This window comes from Barbatula barbatula (assembly GCF_947034865.1).
Source record: "Barbatula barbatula genome assembly, chromosome: 17".
Taxonomy (NCBI): domain Eukaryota; kingdom Metazoa; phylum Chordata; class Actinopteri; order Cypriniformes; family Nemacheilidae; genus Barbatula; species Barbatula barbatula.
The window spans coordinates 14,453,525-14,478,413 of NC_136780.1; the positions used below are offsets into that span (position 1 = coordinate 14,453,525).

At 39.4% G+C, this 24,889-nt stretch overlaps 1 protein-coding gene across 2 annotated transcripts in view; it reads left to right on the forward strand.

The window, feature by feature from the left end:
• Positions 1-23,819, forward strand: part of nav1a (neuron navigator 1a) — a 90,008-nt gene extending 66,189 nt beyond the window's left edge. The window contains exons 7-31 of one of the 2 annotated variants that reach the window (XM_079478403.1): positions 2,620-2,917; positions 6,144-6,909; positions 7,023-7,460; positions 9,489-9,530; positions 9,603-9,742; positions 10,449-10,628; positions 10,846-10,898; positions 12,106-12,129; positions 13,062-13,139; positions 13,594-13,677; positions 16,149-16,260; positions 16,376-16,494; positions 16,576-16,760; positions 16,866-17,028; positions 17,118-17,322; positions 17,728-17,822; positions 17,900-17,992; positions 18,094-18,262; positions 18,575-18,810; positions 18,933-19,087; positions 19,306-19,377; positions 19,476-19,672; positions 19,902-20,020; positions 20,167-20,370; positions 20,451-23,819. In XM_079478403.1, the coding sequence (XP_079334529.1) occupies positions 2,620-2,917; positions 6,144-6,909; positions 7,023-7,460; positions 9,489-9,530; positions 9,603-9,742; positions 10,449-10,628; positions 10,846-10,898; positions 12,106-12,129; positions 13,062-13,139; positions 13,594-13,677; positions 16,149-16,260; positions 16,376-16,494; positions 16,576-16,760; positions 16,866-17,028; positions 17,118-17,322; positions 17,728-17,822; positions 17,900-17,992; positions 18,094-18,262; positions 18,575-18,810; positions 18,933-19,087; positions 19,306-19,377; positions 19,476-19,672; positions 19,902-20,020; positions 20,167-20,370; positions 20,451-20,534 (4,311 nt within the window). In that variant the 3' untranslated portion in view covers positions 20,535-23,819. The remainder of the gene's footprint in view (positions 1-2,619; positions 2,918-6,143; positions 6,910-7,022; positions 7,461-9,488; positions 9,531-9,602; positions 9,743-10,448; positions 10,629-10,845; positions 10,899-12,105; positions 12,130-13,061; positions 13,140-13,593; positions 13,678-16,148; positions 16,261-16,375; positions 16,495-16,575; positions 16,761-16,865; positions 17,029-17,117; positions 17,323-17,727; positions 17,823-17,899; positions 17,993-18,093; positions 18,263-18,574; positions 18,811-18,932; positions 19,088-19,305; positions 19,378-19,475; positions 19,673-19,901; positions 20,021-20,166; positions 20,371-20,450) is intronic. The other variant, XM_079478402.1, reaches the window with a different exon arrangement.
• The last annotated feature ends 1,070 nt before the right edge of the window (positions 23,820-24,889 follow it).

Genomic DNA, 24,889 nt, shown 5'->3' on the forward strand with positions numbered 1-24,889 from the left:
ATACAATACAAGCTTTTTTATGAGGAACATTAAATCTATGTCTCCAGTGTAGAGCTTCTGAGTTTGCTTACAATTTCTCATAGGAAAATTGGAGTCAATCAGAGCCAATGAGGTATTCATCTCTTGGGTTAACTGTTCCCTAGATAGCGTGACATACAACAGACTTTACATTCACACAATATAACACCTAATTTTCAGTTCAATGTCAGCTGAAAGTTAAAAACACACGCTGCATGAACTTTGTACAATATATTTCCCATCAAACAGATCACATTGGACATTAAACACCCCCAGACTCAAATACCAGCCTACACCCCTCAGACGAGTATGTTGTACTCTAAAGAGGTTCAGGGTTTGATCAGCTTTCTGCGACGGAGACGGAAATGACATATCACAATCACAGTTATACAAACATTGATGTTCAGACAGGTTTAATTGGTCAAATATGTGAGCTTGCGTTTAACCCAGCATTCTTAGGGAGGGAGCAGACATTCCTCTAGTGAAAGGGCTATTTACATTTAATAAAGCATGTATGCCCCTCCACAGAGCAGAGCGGGGTTGTGCTCAAGCCGGACATGGGTCATTTAACCTGAGTGTGTGGAGGTCTTATTTCTTTATCAAGAAACGTTCTTCTGCTTATTTGACATACTATTATACGAATCTGTTTGAATTTAATTTAAAAGTGATAGTTTACCCTGGGGTGACCCGGAATAGTCGAAGAATCGATGCTTCGATAGGAGGAACATGATTTGACTTTCCCATCTCTCGAATCTTCGCAGAGGTTTAATGCAATGGGGATCGTGCCATTTTGGTTATATGGGGAGTAGTGTAGCAGACACGCTGCTCAAAACATTATTTATGATGTAAAGAAATGGGACATTTGTGGGGTTGGGTACTGAAACCCCCAGCGGTCTGGCTATGACCCAGCGCAGGATCGTGTCTTCTATGCTGTGAGACTGGTTAAGAGAAGCAGCACGTTCCGCACGCACCTACAGATGACTCGCAAATGAATTTGTACACCGTTTCCAAACATTCGTCACTTACTGAATGTTTCGGCATATACACACAAATTCACACTTTGTCTGTAAATGCACGCAGTTCGTTACGTAGACTGAACTTAAAGTAAAATAACTAAAATCGCCACATAGGGGGCATACTTTCAGAACTGGTCATTCTCTGCATTGAAAGCAAGCGTGCGTGTCAGTAGGACGGAGAAAGACAGCGCAGGAAAAAAAGTGAAAGGGACTTTTTGACTTTTTGAATGGTAAGATGCTTTATTGCATTCCTCCTGTGCATGTGGTAACTTTATTGGTAGTTCATTGGTAATGAATGTGCTTTATTACTGTATGTAGAAAATAAATCATTATTATCAAGTAGTTTTAAAAATAATTATGAGGTGAGATCACGTCTAGTAAGAGGCAGTGTATTGTTACGTGATGTTTAAGGAAAATGTCCTTTTTTTAACATTTTATGGCTTGTTCTTTGAATATATGTTCCCTTCATTTCAGACATTTTGCCTTTATACAGCATAGCCTTTATTTTGCACATTATTTCGTTTTTATGTCGTCCCCACATGCAGGTGCGCGTTTTGTGTTGCAGGTGAGCTGTTCGGATACCGACTTTCTTTTTTTTGGGTGAACAATCACTTTAATATCTTTTTTGGAGATAACATTCCAAGTCAATATAAATGTAGCTTTATTAACAACAGCATCTCTGGTATGGTGTAATGTAAACGAAATCATGCAGATGTACTGTAGTCGACTTGCAATGAAAGTCTATGAGGCAAGGATACAGCGCCACAAAAATACACAATATACATAAACTGTGCAACTAATTTTGCATCTCGTAAGAATAACTAAAACTGTTGCATTTCACATGTTAAATCCTGATACCGTGTGATAATTGAATCCTAGTGAAAACTCAATCCAAACGATTTACATTGACAACACAAAACCAGAAGCAGAGGCAGCACGGCTGAGAGCATGACATCTAACGCAGACCGGGTTTAATAAATACCAATTTTATTATGTTGTTTAAACTGAGGTAGCTTTCTTCGCTCTGAATAGACACGAAGCAGTTGTTTCTGTTATTTAGACTTTTGACAGATAGAGTCAAGCAGTGGTGTTTTCTCTAGGAAGCAGAATCCAGGAGAATGTGCTGATTTATTTCACTGAAGGAAATAACATCCATGTTTGGTATTTTTTTGTGTGTGTGAGTTTCATCTTCCTCCTTTTTCGATTTTCCAGAGAGGGATTTTCGTTGTATGCCGGTTTTGAAGTGCTATAACAGTGGTTGTTATTGCAATATGTTTACACTAAATTAAATAGAAATTGTAGAAATAACCATAATTCAATAGAAACAACAAAAAATAAATGGAAAAAGATTTGTTTAGTAAAAGACAACCAGAGTACCACAAATGCCTAAGATTATTATTATTATGTATGTTTACAGTAAAACAAGACTACAAAAATGGACACGCCTGCCATTACATGTATCAACAAAATATCGATGCTGCTCTGATGTAAAAAATGATCAATTCAATAATATGCCACTTGATGCAAGAAGGTTGGCAATGCAAGCATTTTTTTCAGTGTAAATAATTCAGTACTCTCCCCGCAGCTGCGCACCGATGCCGAGAAGCGTTCGCTGGTGGAAAGTGGCCTGTCCTGGTACAATGAAGAGGGGAAAACTCAGTGCCGGACTGAGGGAGGATACGACACGGGCAGCCTGAAGGCGGAGACGTCCAGCAAGTGGAAAAAGAACAGAGGGCAGGACGACACGACCGTCAGAGGTGAACTGAGGAAACCACAGACGCTCGGACAACCGCCCAGCGGACTGAAGAAGAGCCGCAACCCTCCCATAGGCGTGACGTCCCCCATCACGCACACCTCACAGAGCATGCTCAAAGTGCCCGGAGGTTAGTGATGTCAGCACACATGTGAACAGAACGTTAATTCTTTTGTAGAGCATTAGAGGAGATTTTTTTGATAACCAGACAAACTTGACCCCCATTGTATGAACAATTTCTCAAAATACCTTCTTTTAGAAGAAAGAGTCATATACAGGTTTTGAAAGACATGAAGACGAATGAATAAAAATAAACATGACATCATTTTTACTTTGTTCTTTTGTAATACAGTACGTGCACTGTGGTATAAAATGTAAGTGTATGGAAGTCTCAGTTTGCTCTACACATTTCATTGGTGTTTTGGAGAAACATTTGAGAAAGTATGAAGATCGCAGTAGTGATTTTTTTTGGTATTAGAAGGTATGACAGCCTTAACAATATCAACAAACCACAGACTGATTACAGAGTTAATCCAATGCCAGTATCAATGACTGTGACCTCATCTCAAAACAAAGACACTTTTCTTATTGGCTTCATCTTTTGAATGCAGCTCTCTGTGTGTCAATGTCAAACCCAGTTGATGGCAGTTAGCGCTGCTTCATTAGATCCAATACAGAGTTTCAACAAAGCCTGATTCTGCCGCTGGCACGGGTGGAGCGGCCGCTAAAGAAAGACGCCCTGTTCAGCTCAAAGGAGGTGGAGTGGAGGGTTGGCACAGGGTCTCGCCAGCTGTTGTCTCCCACCCGGGAGAGTGGGTAACGATAACAGCTCTTAAAACCCTAAATCACCCAACACCACCCACTATTCCTCTTCCTGTCTGTGTATCAACCCATATGATTGTTTCAAACCCCAGTTCCGTCGTTCAAATCATTTACAACCAGAGAGATCTGAATCAAAAGAGGAAAAATTGCTTCATTGCAATAAAACCGTTTTCTTATTTTTTTTATTTTAAATAATGAATGCCACCTTGCATGTTGTGGTATGGCAAAAACCTGAAAGAAAACATCTGGCTGCTGTACTGTACATGTTGAGAATGAGTGTAAAAAAGACACATCATGATGTCAGTTTAAAGGGATACTTCACACTAAAATGACGGCAGACGGCACTTTGGTCAAACCAAATACAAGACGTGACACGATTACATTTGCATATTGTTACTGAGAGAATTAGTTTCTGCTTTTATTCAAGGTTGTCTTTTATGATTTATTGTCACTGGAATTTGATCTTGAATATCCATCTTGAAAAATATAGTTAATGGAGAAATATAATGGAGAAAGCAGATCCTTGTCGTGTGAGATGTGTGTGATATACAGTCTCTCATAAACTGGCAGAGAAATGAACCGATCTGTCTTATTTATGGGAGCTCGTAGCTTGGATAGAGCAACAGTAAATCTCTCCTAGATCAATCCTTTAGTCGCAGCCATAGCTGATCTCACAGATTCTCTGGACTGGTATAGAAGAGCCAACATCAAGGGTATTATACAGTAGTAAACTAAAACTATTAAACATTTATATTAATTGAAATCAAATTAAATATCAGCATTAATATTATTTGAAGACTATCAAACTACATGAACAATTTGCAATGTTGCCTTGTTGATGCTAGAGGTCAGAGGAGAATGGGCCGACTGATTCAAGCTGATAGAAGAGCAACTTTGACTGAAATATCCACTGGTTACAACCGAGGTATGCAGCAAAGCATTTGTGAAGCCACAACACGCACAACCTTGAGGCGGATGGGCTACAACAGCAGAAGACCCCACCGGGTACCACTCATCTCCACTACAAATAGGATAAAGAGGCTACAATTTGCACAAGCTCACCAAAATTGGACAGTTGCCTGGTCTGATTTTTCTCACGTTACCGCTGACACATTGTTATTCCAATCTGCAGTCTTGTAATGTATAATAATAATAGAGTATCTGTTTTGTCACATAAACCTGACACCGGTAGTAATGGAGTATCACAGGGACAAATGACATCTATATGTGCTTCTCTTCACAGCTGTATATGTCAGACTGAAAGCTTAATGGTCACACTCTTTCAGTTTAACACTTTGTATCCCTTTTTCCCACCGACTCCCTTTTTTGCTGTTTCTGACTCAGTTTTGCTCATTCTCTCCAGTCTAAACAATCTCCCTCTGATACGATCGTGCTAGCAGTTAATCCAATCATTGTCCGTTAATGGGCCGTTGATCCAGCTCAACATATTTCTTTCCACATTTAATTTTTATCTCGACTCGATGTCAGCTCTATTTACTTGTGTTGGCTGTCGTCCTGGGTGGTATCGGTGTGAAATGCAGCACCCCGCGATGGACGCAATGTACGCTGTATTTTACTGTTACTCTTCTTCAGTTTGTTTTGCTGTCTACATATTGGGCCGGCCTACACATTTTTACGCAAACATTTTACATTTTTTTCCGTTGTGATTTTGCACTCATCCAGTGGTCCAGTCACTTTTACGTGTTAGGCACAGTTTTTCCTTTGTGTTTATAAATACCTCTGAGGGGATCCAGATGGGCTATCAGGGTGGGCTTTAGTTCACCCGTGACATGTTGTCAGCGCTGTAAAGGCTGTGCCATACTCCCTCTCTTTGTCTCTTTAAGTGTTGTTCTTCAAAAGTTCCTCTATCGGAATCGTAAATATTCAAGTGGCCCGTCATGCATTTCAGTCATGTTAATTAGAGTCAAAAGAAACGCAATACATTTTTAGACCGCATGATGGTGTCCATTTACTACATTATTCTAATGCCTGTGTTTTTTCTGAATATATAGTATAGGTGTTAAGTCATTTGAATTAGTTTATATCTATAACCTCTACAACATAAGCGTTAAAGTCCCTCTGTAGTCGATAATATAAAAATATGAATTCTCTAAAATAGCTTAAACGTAGCTCTACACCCTTGCTTTATATAAGATTTGTAGAACCACAAATATGCAAATTAGCCCCCGCCTTAAATCACCACAGACATGAACAAAATAAAAAATGTTAGTTTTCAGCACACTTGTTAGTCTGGAATATGTTTTGTTTTGGTAAATGGACCACGTTGGAAATTTAGTTTGTAAACTTATGGTTGTTTATTTTGTCTTATTTTCTTATTTTAAGTGTGATTTTATGTGTTTTTAATGGGGTCACATTTAACCTGTTTATCATTGGCAGTAGTCGTCTAGAATACAGTTTCCTTATTTTAGTGATGTTATAAACAACATCGAAAACCCAAATGTTCTTATTATCTTATACTGTTTTGTAATTATCATCATGGTAACACATCTCTGCATATTTGTGTTCGCCCACAGCTCCAAAGATTGATCAGCGTGTTGTGGATAAATCCAAAACGGCAGTGAAAACATCAGGTCTACAGCGATCAAGCTCAGATGCCGGAAAAGACCGCGGTGAGCAGCGAAAACCCCCTTCTGGCCTTGTCCGTCCATCTGCCGGCACTGTAAATTCATTCGGTTTTAAGAAAACGGTTCCAGCTCCCAGCACTGCTCCTGTGCTAACACCTGCTGGAAATACAGTTTCAGAATCAGCAAATATAAGCAAAACTCCTAAAACCCCTGGTATTCCAGTGAAATCCTCTGCTGGTGGTGCAGGACGTAAGATCAGCCTTGATGTTTCAAACTGTGATCAAGGCTTCATGGCTCCGAATGCACGTAACAACATTCAGTACCGTAGTCTCCCGAGACCGGCAAAGTCCAGCACCTTGAGTCTGACCGGTGGACGCCCGGGTGCTCGCCCAGTCAGCAGTAACATAGATGCTGGTTTGCAGGGCCTGAAAACAGTTCCCGTCCAGTCCAGGTTAAAGGAACCGGCCAGCATAAAGAGGGCCCACCGTGCTAGTACAGGAGGAAACTGTCCAGTCAATCAGACGGACCGTGAGAAGGAGAAAGCCAAGGCCAAAGCTGTAGCGTCTGATTCAGAGTGTGGAGGAGGTGGATCGTTGAAGAACGGCACGCTAATTCCAACACAGAGCGCAGTGGAACCTCCTTCCAAGCTCCTGGGACTTCGGCAACCATCCAACCTGTCAAAATATTCTGAGCTTCCCTCTCCAAATTCTCAAAGGTGAGATACACAGATAGACAAATACCATAAACCAAGTGCCAGAATCTTTACCAGAATCTTTCAACAATTTATTTTATAGCCTTCACAACTGACATTTTCCTTGTTTTTCCTAGGCCGTCCAGTGCCAGATCTCTGCCCAAACCTGTTCACCTGGACAAGGTCAATTCCAACAGCCTGGACTGTGGGATAGTCAACGTGGAGACCAAGCTTCCTCCTAAAGTCCCACCCTTCTCCAAATTACAAGACCTGTCAGGCATGAGCAGCCCAAGCGTCTCGTGCCTGACCCCCAGCCCAGCTCCCATCCTCAACGTCAACTCCTCTGAATGCTTCTCCAGCGCCACCTTGGGTCGAGGGGGGAGTGCTGGTGGCTCGCCTTCGTTCTACCCACGTCTCTCTGGACTGCATCGCAGCATGGAGTCTTTGTCACTGCAGATGAGCTTGTCTCCAGCAGGGAGCATTATGACAGAATCCAAACCCAGACGTGAGGAGAAAGGGATAACCAATGGCTGGTCAGCAGGAAGCAGGGTGTCGCTCACTCTTACAACAGACAGGTGAGGGATCTACAGATGGAATTAGTACTTGCCTGTGTGTTAAATTACCAAACACTGTAGAGATTAAAAAGATGCAGCCGTATTATTACTGTGAATGGGGAAAGTGCAACGGTTGGTGTAACGTCAGAAATCCTGCTTAAAAAAATAAAAAGAGCCTATCGTTTAAACTACGGATGGAGGGGCTCTGTAGAGGGGCTCTGTAGAGAGTGACGTGAACCTTGCGCAGTTTTTAGTACAATTTGAGCTTAAGAATCTAAATGTATTGACTTTAAGTTGAATATTTTGTGTACGTACATTTCAGATATTTCATATTACAATTTAAAATTATATTTAAAACATTATTGTTATGTGTGATTAATCGCGATTAGTCAAATATTTTCCCCGGATTGACAGCACTAATAAAACCAGAGGAGGAAAACAGATCAAAACAGTGAAGACACATGTTGCGCTCACAAGCACATGCTAATTTTAATTCATTACCGTTATTTAGATAAGGGCTGTAAAACGATTAATTGCGATTAATCGCATTCAGATTAAAGGTTTTTGTTTACATAATTTATGTCTGTGTACTGTACATATTAAATTTGTATTCATAAACACAAAAACATACACATACATGTATATACAGTATATTTAGGAAATACATAGATGTATTTATTCTTATTTACCATCAAAATGTTTATAAATGTACACATTTGTTTTAAATACATGCATGTGTATGTGTTTATTAATACAAAATGAATATGGTAAATACACACAAATTATGTACACACAAACCTTTATTTTAAATGTGATTAATCGCAATTAATCATTAAACAGTCCTACTTTAGATTTGAACCCTGCATCTAAATTATTTAGCAAGTCCTTTTTATTTATCTTAGCCAAAATAATAACAATCAAATGAGACGAACAGCATGACGTCTAAATAAACCTTGATTAACCATTTTTATTTTAGGTTTCTGCTCTAAAGCAGCCTTTACATCTCATGTAAATGACCACAACGCGTTCAGATCGTTCGCTCATCATTGGGTGTGTCAGTGGAAACATCTAAAATCAGCTCGCATGTTCTTTTCCTTTGGTCATTTTCGCAAGCTTCATACAGCTCACAGCCATCCGTAACCTCTGTTGTCGTCATCTCCTTTATTAGGCACCACCATAACATTTTGTAGATTTTTTTGAAGAGTTTAAAGACTGGACAATGTCCCGTAGGGCTTCATTTGGTTTATTTAGCTGTACTTGTGTTGGACCGCAGTGCAGGCAGTTAATAGTTGAAGGGGTTATAAAGGTAATACTTCTGTATAACTGCTTGTCTGTTTCTCTTTTCACTGGAATCTATTAGTAAAGGCCTTGCTCTGTATTTGTTTCTCAACACTGCAGTCACTGTTGTTTGATGATTTATGCCCTTAAAAAATGATTCACTCGCCGTGTTTCCTGTGCGGTCAGGAGAGTAATTCTTCACTGTTGTTTTCTTACATTCACGAGCACCATCCACTTTAATCGTTCTCTCTCAGAATCAGTCCTTGAGGCCGTCCGCTGTGCCGTTGGCATCTTTAATCATTTCACTCAGAAACATTAAAACCGGTACTGCCAAATAAGACATCATATTCAAAAAGCTTCTTACACGCCCATGAGACACAGCAGCACAGGTTTCTGTTCATGTCAATGTCATTGTTAGTTTATCTATGTTAAAACACAGATCACTTCACAGTGAAAAGTGTCAATTTGGTGCCGGCAGTGGTACCAAGACAAATAGCAAAATAGATTTTTAGGTGGGCTTCCCCAAAATTCCTTCTTATTCCTGCACAAAGCCACTTTACACCATATTTTTCTCCGTTCACACCCCCTCAAAAATGAGAGCAGAATAATTGCCTGTTATAACAACACTTCGATTATAGCTATGCTAATAATCCAGACTGAACATAATTGCTCATTTTGCCCTGAGAAAGGACTGTGACCTATTCTTAGAATCGGATCTCTTCATTTCCACGCGTCTTGAGAATAATGCTCTCTCTTATAACTTTCTTTCAGCTCACAAAGGGACAGAAATACTCTTCCAAAGAAAGGCCTAAGGTAACCTTTCATTTTAATTGTGCTGTGGGTTTCACGTCTGTGGCAAAAACTAATGTTCATGTTTCGCATCAGCCAACACAGCTTCTCGCAGGTTGAGGAGGACAGCAAAGAGAGACGTCACTCGCACACCATCATGAGCTTGACAGAGACGGACAGCCCGTCGCGGTTCCCTTCACCTGTACTGACAGCAAAGATGCCACTAACAAGCATCAGTGAGTGTCTCTGTGAAAGAGAAAAACGTATTGATCTTTTCTTTCATACTTTTTCAATGATTTTGTCCTGAAAAAATGCAAATACAGGTTTGGTTGTTGTTGCGGGAAATAATCCAGAAGTATTCTGCTGTACAAAGAGCTGAGAAAAATGTCTTAAAGTATTTGATTCTCATGGGCTTTTCAAGTTACAACCTATAATTTCCTCAAAAGATTTGTTCTCAGGTTACACATCCACATGATAAAGGAATGTCCCAAAAATATCAATAACAACTTTTTGACCAAAACGAAGTTACTGCCCTTTAGTTTTGCAGGCCAGTGTTCACAGCGCGCCATTTTATCTGGTGCAATTTCATTGGCTCATGATTAGTAGGCATTCAAATAATTGGCTAATGTTATTTATTAATTTAATTTAGTATTTATTTAGTAAGTAATTATTTGTCTAATGTCAGCGGTATTTTTACATGTTTTCTGGACATGTTTATCTGATGATAAAAAATCTGTGAAGTGTCACTAAATGTTTGATTCTCTATACAAAACTTTTTGCATCAGAAGAAAAGCAAGTTCTGTGCGTTGGTTTTTCCAAATAATAAACATTTAATATATATTTCTTTTGATTTCTCCACCTCTGAAAAGAAGATTTTCACGAAAACGTTTTATGTGACTTCATATGTATTCACCGGCTCCCTCTGCTGTCTGCTTTCTGCAGTGACACCCAGCCCTACATCTGGCACTCCCAAGATGACCCGATCCAACAGTATCCCCACCCACGAGGCCAGTTTCGAGTTATATCAAGCCTCTCCGCTGGGTAGCACTTTATCGCTCGCCGAGCGGCCCAAAAGCATGATCCGATCCGGCTCCTTCAGAGACAGAGAAGCAGGCGATGACGGTGAGACATTAAGACGTGACCTGAACCGCTTGCATTTTCTTCATGTTACATTTGGAGAGGCTCTGGAAATTAGATATGCTTTTATAAATGATAAACAGAACAAGAGACAGACAATAAATAATGTTTCATGTTAAAAAGCCTCTGTCCCTGTGGTCAAATGAGTATTTAGCACCTCTTTAATGGACAATATTTCTCTGTGTGTGTTTGTGTGTCACAGTTCATGGTTCAGTGCTGTCACTGGTATCGAACGCCTCTTCCAGCTACTCTTCTGTGAGTATTCACACACTCTCAGGCCCTGCTCCTGTCGATTTATAAATCTCTCAGACTTGAAGCTTTCTCCAGTTTCTTTACTGTATATGGAGATGTTACTTAAACTGCCGCTGTGATCTATTGGACGGGTGAAGGCAGAGTTGTTTCTGTACCAAAAAACAGATTTATTCAGTAGTGTAGTCGTGGCAGTTGACACATCCAGAGGCATGAAGAATAACACAGTTTATATCTTTATGAAAGCTGTTATCTCATTAAAAAAACACTAACACAGCTTATAGAAATACAGCAGTTTAACTTTTATTGGCCTTGAATAGTGACATCATTTATCATTGCTTTATTAAAATACATTCTCTAGTGCTGCACAAGGAATTGCATTTTAAAGAGTGAGCCTAGGCTTTATGACAGTATTAGGACGTGCAACGCTGTGATTTAATTAAATTAATATACAAAATAGGAATTATATAAAAATAAATATATTCTGCCTGTCCACTTTATAATGTGTCCAAATAAAATGTTGAATTGTATACTTATAGAGAGATTCAACGCATCTATTTAAGCGCTTAAATAGACCCTATTGAACAATGAAAAGCTGCACGGTTGCCAGATCTACGTAACAACCAGCCAATCAAAACTAGCCCAACAACTCCAGCCCAAATACCAAAAGTCAAAATATGACACTCTTATACCCAAAACGTGTCATTTAAAATCTTGCTATCACTTTAGTATAGGGACCAATTTTTGCTTTTAACTAGCATGCCTATTAGCAGATTGGCTGTTTGTTAGTACTTATAAAGCACATATTCCACATGACCATTTTCTACCTCCCTAATCCTACCCAATACCTAAACATAAAAACTACCTTACTAACTATTAATAAGTAACAAATTAGGAGTTTACTGAGGCAAAGTCATAGTTAACGGTTTATTAACCGGACCTTAAAATAAAGTGCGACCAAAACCTTTGTTTACATTACAAACAAATTCTTCTTGATGCTCACCGTAATAAAGTCATTAATAACTTTAACAAAAATAACAACGGATCAATAAGGTTTTTGGACTTAAAATGTCATTTCAATAACAAGTCAGCAAAAATACTTTCAATATCTTCTTTTCCATAAATCGTGCAGCTCTGTCCTGATCTAAGATCTCATTGCTATTGCTTTGATCTTCATCTTACTGTCTCTCTCTTCTTTCACACACTTTGTCAGGCCGAGGAGAAAATGCAGGGCGAGGTAAGAGTCTCTCTCTCTGGGATTTCCCTTCTCCGTCTCTGTTGTGTTCATGTGACCTGTCGTCCTCAGAAACCATAACAGCCAAAATCATCCAGTGTCAGGCGACATGGCACCAGATCTTACGATTCTCTGCCACAATATGTCTTTGTCGAGATGTTTTATTTGTTTGTGACTGATTGTTTCTGGCCTCTTGGAGATGTGCTTACTCTAACCACATATTACTTGTTGGTGACTTTATCTCGTGGGATGTGTTTCAAGTTCTACAACCATAAATGTCTATTTACACCATGTCTGGAGCGACTGAACGCTTATTTGAAACTAAACAGTTTGACAGAGGTGCAACTTTTGGCATGACCAATAATGTTTTGTCATGCGAACAATAAATTGACATCCTAGGTGCAATATAAAAACAAGTCAGTGGAGAAGTTCAAATGACTGAAGAATGCTTTTCGTAGTTCAGTGTTTCAGGCTTGGTGTAAAGGGATAAAGACACTCACATGCATGTCTTGTTGGCAATAACCAGTTGTACTTTCTTGAGTGTGTCTACTTGGTCAGCGGATGCCTAATGCTGGCATCCACTAACTTTGAGAAAACTCTTGAAAAAAAGTGTTGCAGCTATAAAGACTGCAGTGAGCTGTTACTTATTCTTGTCTTGTGGTCTCTTGTGCCTCAATGTGTATAAATATATTCACCATTTGTCTGTCATCTTCAGATAGAATTTGCTTATTTAAAATAAACCTTGTATAAAGAGGTTGTGCTGAATATGATCTGCCACATGTTGCAGCAGCTGCAATGAGATTCCTGAAACTCCACAGATTCTATAATACTTTATTTTCATCAGGGACAAATGCCTACAGTGCTATGAGTCACACCGTGCAGTCTTCTTTATTGAAATATTTGTTTGATTGTTAACTTTGTGCATCTTTTTATAGCAAATCCGTAAGCTGAGGAGAGAGTTGGAGTCTTCACAGGAGAAGGTGGCCTGTCTAACATCTCAGCTGTCTGCTAATGTATGTATATACTACGCGGTCTTAAAATATAAAATCTTTCAGAAATGACCGTCAAGAATATAAGCATCATCTGCATCCGTCTGTGATATCATCTCAGTTTCATTTTTCAAATCTATTCAGTAAAATCCTCGTTGACACATCGAATAAAAGAGTTCCAAATATTCAGGAATAAAAAGATCATTCATGTATTTCATAATGTAATGTTGTCTCATCTTAATACATCATCTCTTCTTCAGTGTTATTAAAGGCTTTCAACGATGCCTTCACACGCACATTTGATGTGTAAACCTCACTGTTTCATATTACAAAAAAGCATTACAAATGATTTACCTAAGTGACTTTAAAAGCACAAAACCGGCTCATAAGTCACTTTATCTTGAAATATTGTGAACATCTTTATCGTATGAGATTTGCCAGCACTGCAGATGTATTAATACGACTCTTGTCTTTCCAGGCAAACCTGGTGGCAGCGTTTGAACAGAGTCTGACGCTCATGACCACTCGACTTCAGACACTTTCCTTCAGTGCAGAGCAGAAGGTTTGACATTTTATTCTCACACAAACATGAATCACATCACTTAATATAACGCTCTAAACCTCCACTCCAAACGCTAACAGAGCAGTAGATTGAACGATCTAAGCATAAAGCTGTGTTAAAAATACATTAAAAATATGCATTTAGAGCCATTACTTGGTTTATTATCACAACGACAAACTGTTTGACATGTGAAACTCTCAGAATTGAGATAGATTTATGCTTAATCGTTTTGCTGATCAGTGTATGTTGTTTAAAGGATTTGATGTAGCTAACTAATGCCTGTGCTTTATTGACCCCTCAGTCTGTTAAAGTGCTATCGCTTCCTAATATCGACTTTATACGAGCACTCAAAAGCAGCGTAACCTTTCATCATAGTCTGGCAAAAAAAACCAATCTATTATATTATACTATATACAGTCTATTATTATTTATAATGTGTCCAATTTGATTCATGCTATAAATGGTTGGAGAAAAATATGAAGAATCCCTCAGCTGTCAGTGTACAGTCTATAAGCTTCACCCATGTTAGTAGCCTCATAGAACCACTGACGGGTAAAGCGAAAAATTTGGGTCAGATTCTGATTGAACAAAGGTTGAGAGGTTGTTATCTGTGCCATACTCCACATTTTGGCCCAAAGCTACATTAGCCCACATGTTTTAGGAGTGAACCATGGTTTTTCATGGTACATTACCTTCTGTGAAAGAAAGCAGCCTGTCTAAAATAGAGATTATGTTGTGAGGCACTGACCTGGGTTTATACAGAAGGATACCAATGAGAAGACATTTCTCCTGATTATTCATGACAACGCCTGTTTGTTTCTATCTGACCCTTCAGAGAGAGGCGTTCATGGCACATGATAGAAATCTGATGGATAAATGAAGGAAAAGCAGATCACTTACCGGGAGTTGCAAAAATACATAATTACGATAATTATATAAGAGTATATACTTATGTGAAAAACACTATATGCTGTATATGGCTTCAGCGTTGTTGAAATGCTGTTGCCTCGGTGGGCCGGAGCTCATGTGGACCAGTACAGCTCAATGTGTCACGTTCGTAACTCAAACAGACGGAGGGGACTCCAACACTGACGAAAGGGGGTTTCCCTACCAGCAGCGATCGCAAACAAACGGTTGATAACCCTGCGACAAATGCTAGTCGCCTCATTAGAGAGCCCGTCTCCCATGCCTGCTGCCAAAAAGGTCGGCATGAGACCAAATCTGCTGGAGGACTGTTTGCTGCGATTTGATGTTATGCAGTTAGGGCTCCCCCTGCTGTTTGATTAAACGTGTTAAACACATGGCCCACCATTTAGGCCCCTGACGTCCAGGTAGCTTTTCCATGGTATGATCCTGACTAGATGTTGAATTGTAAAATCCATTAATGCAAAGTACAAAATGCTGAAATGAGACAAGAACATGACCAGACCTTCATCAGTTCATCCTATACCGCATGGCTTTGACTCAGGTGCGTTTATGGGTTGCGTTTAGCCTATTAAAACAATATTATTTGAAATATTTCAAACACATCAATGAATTCTTGTTCTTTAATTCTCTTTCTATATCATTTTAACTATTTTTAATAAAAAACAAGTGTATGTAAATGCAGCTAGACTGTAGCTGAAAAGGTGGGTTTCATGACCCTTTAAATCATCCATAAACCCACGGACTGTTTATTGTTTTGAGTGACTGGAATAAATCTAAAGGAGCTTTTGTAGGTGTCCATGTCACTGCATGTGTCTCTGAATTGATTGGTTGAAGTCAGGCAGTAGAAAGTTTACCTCCATTTGTTTGGAGAACAGTCACTACTGGAGCTTCGGGAAATGCTGTTTGAGTATTTATGGTTTAAATGGTCCATTCACACACAAGTGGATTTCCCAGAGGAGGTCGGGTAGCATTCCACAGACAATTTATGATTTTAATCCTGTCCCGATCGAACACAACTGTGTTTTTCTCACAGAACCTGTGATGGGCAAGTTTACCATTGTTTTTCAGCCAGCTTGGGGTTCAGCCACTCATTTGTTCTCAAATGGGGGCCCCAAGGAGGATCCAGGGATCACAGATTGTGTGGCATTTTATGAAATATAGAAATGTATCATAGATTTTATGCAATCAAATCCAACATAAGAATAATAAGACCAACAAAGCTTTATTAAGGGGGCCCCAATGTGATGCATCCTACACAAAGGGGGCCTTAAAATGAAAAAGTTTGAGAACCACTGCACTCTTTCACCATTTAGAAATATTTTTGGGGGCAGTATGTTCTGTATTTCCTCTTATTTCTCCTTCATTAAATACTGTAAATGAAGCATGTTATGGATATAGATCTTTATGCCAACTATAACAGTAAAAAATAACCTAACCGATGATTTCCATACTACTGACATCCCATCATATAATAGATAATATAATATCTTATTCCAAGCGTTTTCGTGGATCTCATCTGAGTAATCTTCTACATCTCTCTGTAGGACACTCAATTAATAGAACTGAAAGAAACCATTGAGAACCTAAAGACCAAGAACATGGAGGCGCAGGCGGTCATCCATGGAGCCCTAAATAACCACGATGTAGACCCGAAAGGTGAGAAAACCAAAATCTCTTTAGATTGTTTTGGCTGTTATTTGACATCATACATCACTAATAAATGTTAAAGATCGGAGTGAAGTTTTAAAGTGACGTTCTCTCTGTTCCTCAGAGTTGAGAATCAGGAGGCATAACTCGTCCGAGAGTATATCTAGTCTGAACAGCATCACCAGTCACTCCAGTGTGGGCAGTCTGAAAGACGACGCCAAGAAGAAGAAAAAGAAGAGCTGGGTGAGTGAAAAAACAGAGACACGAATAGCAGAATTTTGGGGTGAACTATACCTTCAAACATTGTTCTCTGTTCTTCTGTAGTTGCGGAGTTCTTTTGGCAAGGCGTTCAGTATTAAGAAGGGCTCTAAAGGTGGCACAATGTACTCTGATATTGAAGAGATCACCACCCCAGACTCCTCTGCTCCCAACTCTCCAAAACTGGGCCATGAAGAGGGAGAGAACTCGCCCCATTGCCTCCAGTCCACCCAATCATCCGCCTCTTCTGTGTAAGTGACAGTACCGGGCAAAAGATTGAGCCATTTCATGCATGCCCCATCAATGAGATTTAACACTGACAGTGTAAAAAGGTAACAGCTGTCTTGTCCCATCAGGATCCATGAGAGTAATGAGGAAAACGAGGGTGATGAGAAGGTGGTATCAGAGCTGAAGTCTGAGCTGTGGGAGAAAGAGATGAAGCTGACGGACATTCGTCTGGAGGCGCTTAACTCGGCACATCAGCTGGAGCAGCTACAAGAGACCATGAACAGCATGCAGGTTAAGATCTAAAATACACACTTTGAGGAACAAGTGCTCTCGGGTAGACACTTATTGAAGCATTAAAACGTTTTTTGGTCTTGTTGTAGATGATGGTGGAGAACCTGAAGACTGAAAATGACCAGTTGAAGACAGGAAGTGCTCCATCATCTTTAGTGCTGCCGTGCAGCCCACCCTCAACTTCCACCTCCCAACCCTCAGGCCTTGCAAGCCTCCTCAACTGCAGCCAAAACAAACCGCCCATGACTCTTACCAAATCCTTCAGCCTCAGTCTCAACGAATGCTCCAACCCTGGTGAGTTCCTTTATTAACGCTCTTAAGAGTGAAGTGTTTTCAAAGTGTACTGCTGTTAGACTTCAAGAACACTGAAGTATTCTTTTATAAACTACAAGTGCTCCAATTTAGTCCCAAGTAGTTTTGAAATGGTACACCTACACAAACTATAAATGTATTTGTAAAGTATACTTTCTCTAGGAAGTATGCTTATATCATTGTACCTCACTTAAGCGTGCTTAATACAGTAAACTTGAAGAATAGTTTTTTAAGGGGTGAGTAGGAGTTGGTACTACCTACCTAACTACGGTGCAAGGTGGTACCAACCTCTTTAAACACCATTATAATTACTAATCTGTAGATTTTTATGGGCATTTCACATCCCTAGAGAAATGTTATAACATCAATCTATTTGTGTTCACATAGACATTGCTCCTATGGAGTTACTGAGCCTACCGTCTCAGAAGGACGACCTATCGCGTGTGGTGGTCCGTATAGCTGATCAGCAAGTGTCCAAAGAGGTAAATACACAAAACAGCATTAACCTCAATTCATGTCAATAAAAATTAGCTCACATCTAAACTATTGCTATGAACAGGTAAGACAACAGGATTTCTACATCGGCTCTGTGAGGGTTTATGGAGATACAGACTGGTCTACATTAGACACAATCTTATCAACGGTTTTCAAGGTGAGATCATAAAGACAAAAATACGTCATAAAGTATGTTTATTTTGGAGTATGTTCACAGTGCCTGATACCTATGCCATGCTCTTTGTCCTCCTTTATTAGGAATACATTTCCCAGGTGGACCCGGGTTCTAGCATGGGTTTGTCTGTGGACTCCATCCACAGTTACAGTATTCACCAGAGCAGGAGAGTGCTTGGAGCAGAAGCCCCAGAGAGCTCACCCAGCAACTGTCTCAAAAATGACCCGGGACTCATTACCGTTTCCCTCAAAGGTGTGTTTCTCAAGCTTTCAGATTAACACTGTCTCCAGTGCCCTCATCTTTCATCCTTACACTTGGCAGGGTTCAAGTTGTCGAGTCATTTTAATGTCCTAACTGAATGTGGGATGCTGTGAGAAGTGACAAAATCACAAGTTAAAGTGGCACTGCATTAAAGTGGACAAGTGCGAAAGAACAGATTGGACTCGAAACTGGAAATTTGGACATATAATTTTCAAGCCTGACTTCACTGTGATACAGTAAATCATCACATGATCAGGATACAATGTCCCTCTCACCATAAATGTTTACTCCCTACTGTTTTAGGGTTTAAGGAGAAATGTGTGGACAGTCTGGTGTTTGAGACGCTCATTCCCAAGCCCATGATGCAACACTACATCAGTCTCTTGCTGAAGCACCGGCGGCTGATTCTGTCAGGCCCCAGCGGCACAGGGAAGACCTACCTTGCCACCCGCCTGGCAGAGTACCTGCTGGAGAGGAGTGGCCGGGAGCCTGGCCCAGGCAACTTCGCAACCTTTAACATGCACCAACAGACCTGCAAGGTAAAGCTCCGCCTTATATTTACTTCATTAGAGGATGAGAAACGAGTTGGGTTACTAGTTAAAACATCACATATCAATTGGCATACAGTTGCAAAGCCTCACACTGGTTTTCACTCCCTCAGGATCTCCAGTTGTACTTGTCTAATCTGGCCAATCAGATTGACAGAGATTGTGGTACTGAGGATGTTCCATTGGTCATTGTCATGGATGACGTCGGAGAGCCGTCTTCAATCACCGACCTGGTCAACAGTGCACTGACCTGCAAATATCACAAATGGTGAGAAAAAATGACTAATGTGTTAATGATAAAAATATTTTTCTATCAACTGTGTAAAAAAATGGCCTGAAACTTTTAAAAAGAAACGTTTAAAGAAAATTTGTTGGTCCTTTTTTATAAAGTCGATTTAAAATTGATTATTATTTATAACTGTCATTAAATTATAAATTACATAATTATAATAATAAAATGTTTATTTTTCACTTTAAATATTGCAGTCCATATGTCATCGGAACAAGCAATCACCCAGTAAAGATGTCGTCCAATCATGGCCTTCATATCAGTTTTAGGTGAGTCTTTATTTCAGTTTCCAATGTTCATTCCTTTAACAATGAATATCATTGAAATCCCTCCCTAAAATATTTTTCATGTTCCCATTTACCTGAAGAATGGTCACCTTCTCCAACAATGTGGAGCCTGCCAATGGGTTCTTAGTGCGTTACTTGCACAGGAAGCTGATCGAGACAGAGGATGCGAATGCAATTCATGGTGCTGAGATTCTGAGGGTTTTGGACTGGGTTTCTAAACTCTGGTATCATCTCCATACGTTCCTGGAGACTCACAGCACCTCAGACTTTCTCATAGGTACATTTTAAAATGCTCTGGATTCTGCATTGCTCACTTTTTGTTGAGAGAAGAAAATATATACTTTGTGTGAAGTACTAGCAATGATGACATGGTAAAAGTATATGCATATTCATCTGAACCCTAGTCCGAACACTTGCAAGTGTTCAAAAAATGTTCATGTTGAAATACATTTAAGTGCTCATCAAAGTCAATTGTCCAAAAATATCTGCAATTTTTGTGTTTGCAGGTCCATGTTTCTTCCTCTCCTGTCCGGTAACAATAACAGAGTTTCGTTCCTGGTTTATTGACCTCTGGAATCTGTCTATTATTCCTTATCTACAGGAGGGAGCCAAAGATGGTGTAAAGGTAAGAGATGTGATGTGACCTCAACATGTGGCTCCTTTGGAGCTTTTACGCCAGTCCAACTTTGTTTCAAAAGTGATTTCCAACTTATGCTTGGATAGTAAACATTTAAATACATCGGTTGTTGAATCTCTTGTTTTGTGTTTCAGGTCCATGGTCAGAAAGCAGCATGGGAGGATCCAGTAGAATGGGTGAGAGACACACTGCCCTGGCCTTCATCTCAACAGGACCAGGCTAAACTCTTTCACCTGCCTCCTCCAACCACTGGCCCCAACTCAGCTCCCACTCAACAACCCAGTGACAATAGATCCATCAAAGATACCCCAATTCCCACCATGGAGTCGGATCCGCTGGTGAGTGTCCAATACCGCTGAACCAAAGCTTTGTAACCAGTATGAATGTTGTCTCATGAGATGTCCGTCTTGTCATTTAGATGGCCATGCTGCTGAAACTCCAGGAGTCTGCCAACTACATTGAATCTCCAGAACGGGACATTTCTGGCGACCCCGGTTTCTAGGCTGAACCGAAAGACTCAAGCTGTCTCTAATGGCTAGGGCTGTTAAAACACTCTTCTGTAGAGATTGGTTGGTAAATGGAAAAAAAGACTCTGAAGAACTTCCTACTCAAGATCGATTAAAACGCTCGAAAGAAAGAGAAAATGAAGAACTGATCTTACCAGATCTGAGCAAGAAGCTTTTTTGCACTGTTGTCTTAACCGGTCCTTCCTTTGCTTCCCTAACCTACAAGTTGCATGGCAATACTTGCGACTGAGGATTGTGAAGATTAGATCTTATCTACGCATTTGTTTGGTTTTGTTCATGGGAAGATCTGACCATATGGACCAAAAACGTATTTATTTGCAAGAGTATCGTCCAACACATAAAACCCAGTTGTCAAAGGTGCGGTTGCAGTCAAAGGTGCGGTTGTAGTATCTCGCCATTTCGACCAACTCGCATGGATGCAACACGTAACGTACAAGATGGTGCTTAGAAATCAGCCTTAAAAGATACCCCTCATGTATCATGACATCGGTTCTATAGATATCTGATTATAACTATATATTACCTCACAGTTTGCATGGTGATGCAGTTTCAAGGTGCAGTACACGCTCATAACCAGGTTGCGTTTAAAGATACAAGAGCAGACGTAGACTGTAGACCACAGGATGCATATTTAAAGGTGCACTTTAATTTATAGCTTTCAAGTAAGAGCAATGCCTGCATTTAAAACCTGAGGGGTGTTCAGAGTGTTCTGCGACAAAATCACTTGTCATTCATTTTCAGAGTTTGCATTTTGAGGTGATGAGTGAACTTTGATGACTCGCCACGGTTGAGCCGAGTTAAAATATGCAGCAACACAGATGGTGAGCTTTTGTTATCCGCCCCAGGCATTGTTGAATATTGTGTTTAAGCAGCCCAGCAACATGCAGACCTCCAACGTCTGAATCGCTGCCGGTATGAACTCGCCTGAAGTGTGGGGTAATAACAGAGATGCTGCCAAATAGGGCAATGAAGCAGTATGCAACATCTTACCTTCAACAGTTGCTTTTGTGTGTTCGACCTGACCTTAGTTTCAACACCCAAGGTGCTTATGGCTCATCAAGAAAATCAAAGGCTTGGTTACACTGAAAGACCAAATCTGATGTTGAACAAAGTCATTGAGGCCTACGTCATTAAATACAGTAGCAATCAGTGTAGATGCACCAGATGTTTACTACACTGCCTAAACAATGGATCCCATTTGAGCCAACAGTGGGGACAGTCAAAATCAAATTTGTGCCCAGTGTAAACAAAGCCAAAGTGGATCAAACAAACGCCTTTGTAAAGTCTGAAGGTTCAGAGTAAAACAACATTCATGTTAGCTTGTACATGCACTTATGTCCTTTGGTCTTCTGTAACAATGTAGCCAACCGGAAAACGTTTAATTGGTTGTAAATTGTGCTAATGAGTCGCAGTAGGGTTTCTAAAATAATTCCTGTTATCATCACATAAAACACATGGACGAAAGAATAATAATAGATGTAACTCATGAATGTGTTTGCAGGTGCTCCACAACTGTAAGTGCATGAAAGCTTTAACTTTGAGGACAATTGTGATTAAGGCACCTTATCATGAGGATGTGTTGGCAACAAATGCAGAGTAGCAATCATTCAACTATATAATGATTACATCATTTAATTACTAAATTACATAATTATGTATTGTATACTAATTGGCGGTTATATATTTAAAACTACATGTCATTGTACACAGAATGGAAGAATGTAAATTGGTCAATATCAGCTACGATGAAACTAGTTTGCCAACACACCTCATGCTCTCGATGCTTGCCAACAGTGCTTGTGTTTTCCTGTTCTAATGTCAGACATAGCTTCCCAAATGAGTAAGTGTTTTTTAAAAGTCCTTTTGTATGATTTTTTACAACAACATGTTAGTCTGACATTTGTAAATATGATTTTCCAAAAAAGTAAAAAAAAGCAAAAAGTTAGTAGAATAAACAAAGCAAACATAAAACATGACATAGTATGAACTAAACATGTCCAGTTAGAGATACATTACGTGAAAGATCTTAGTAACCGTCCAGTTTGTCAATCATCTCTTCATAGCCTGTAGGCTAGGAGTTTAACTGCCACAAAGTAACTTGATCAAGTTGCCTTTGTGAACATTTTCTCAGTCCAAGTGTCTTCTCTGTTCTCTTTCGGATCATGCAAGGTATTACAGTAGATGGCTTTTACCATGTTTAAAGTGTCAGTGGTGCATCACTTTACACTAGTACCTCAAATCTGTCTCATACGATGATCATAAACATCCCTTAATATGCTTCTGGATAGTTTGGGGCTTTGGGGAGGATACCCCACGGTTTGTCTTGAAAATGTGCCTGATATAAGCCAACTTGTTGGACATTGCAATACCTAAACTATTACGTGTTTTGCAAGGGATTGTGTGCTGTTGGGGATAAGAATGTGAGCTAACTTGCGTTTTTTTCTATTCTAGCTTATAAAGATTTTCAACTTGCTGGTAGCCTTGTTTTCAAAACGCATTGGAAATGAAGGCCAGCGGGCACAAACATAAGCCATTCTCTCACTGTCCAACTCAATGTCTCACCATATGTGACACATAAACTATATTTGCCAACCTAATAGAATGTGGTATATCAGATCTGGTTATTTTGCAACCTGGCAAAGTTTGGACAGCCTAAAACTGGGTGTCTAACAGAGGGAATGTTTGAATTAATTTATTCTTGTTTTCTGCTTTCTATTAACGCTGATACAAATCTAGGATACGTTTTTCACTTGTTTTACATGAAACATGCCATACATGTTCAGTTTATCAAGATTTCTGGGTTTTCGTCACTATGCAGTTTTTGTATAGCATTTTTAGCATAGGTTCCCATATTTTGACCAATAGCAGATAACAATGGTGTACTGTATGTAATAAGCTAATGTGAAAATTTAACAGTTTCAATGTTGTTGATGTGTCACCATTGTTTGTCTGTGAAAAAACTGCATTGGACCTATCTATCCCACTGGGATTTCCAACAAAACTATATGTTTTTCGTCATTTTTTGTTGCTTTTTACTTATTGTTTAATAGATCTTACTATTTTGTATAGAATGTTGCAATTGTATACAATGTACATAGTGAACGCATTTGCGACCACAATCACAGTAAAATATAAAAAAGGCCATTTTCTTTTTGCATTTTATGCAACTGGTTGCTGGAAAGAGGCATGTGCTGATCTGAGAGAATTCCATCCATCATCTATTCACTCAAGTTTCAATAAACATATGCCAGTCCTACACTAAGATGTCTTCCTTATTCAGTTTGAATTTTATTTGTTTATTTTGTGGGAAATTCTCATAAATTTGATCAATTTTGTCATAGTGTGACTTAGTGTTGAAACAGGAGTCCTGACTGAGATTGAGAATAGATTTTATTTTAATGTGTAAAGACAAACAAGTATTTAATAAAATGTGTACATTACTGTTAAAATAGTCTTAATGCAGAGCTAGTTCTGACATTACATTTTTGCAATGGAGACCTGTGTGTGATGTGGACATTCGAACATGAATACACACAGTTCATCTGTAAATATCCACATATCTCAGACAGAAGCTTTGCGCTGCATGATACAAATAACCATATCGTCACCGCATATCGCTGCTATTTGTGATGGTTATACATCTGGATGTTACACATTCATTGGAAACATTCACAAATATTTGAGTAAATTCCGAGTAATTTCCGCGTAAAACAGATCTTCCCGAAAACTTTACACCGGATTAACAAATACTTTGTAAACGTCAGATTTCGTAGTAAAATGTGTGTATGTTAATGATTTCATTCTAAACAGGGTGAGCATGCGGGTTCATTCACAATTAGTATAATCCCCGCCTATGAATTACAGCTACGAAAATTAGGCCTACGCATCTAGGATTGCTGGAATCCTCTGGACTTCATTCTCTGGTTTGGCCAAATTATATTGCATAAAGGCATAAAATACAAATAGGATATATGCTTAACAATACATTAATATATTAAACTGTGTCCACCAAAGCGTTTTTAGCCAGCTAAAATATACCTTGTGGTTCTGAAAACGAGTGGTTTTACCAATACACGTGGTATGGAGCATGTGTACATCTCTTTCGTAGCCTACCAACTAACATTTCGAAAATTTTCATGAATACAAAAATGTACGTCAAAACGACTTTACGAACGATTTACACAAAAATCCTCCTGTTTCATGAATGAGGCCCATTGCGTGTGACTCCTGGTTAACATCTATTCATGGGTTTTGTTTAGTTATGTTATATTTTCTGACAACAGAAATAGAAAATATGTATTTTATTGCCTATTTATTTTTATTACTGTGA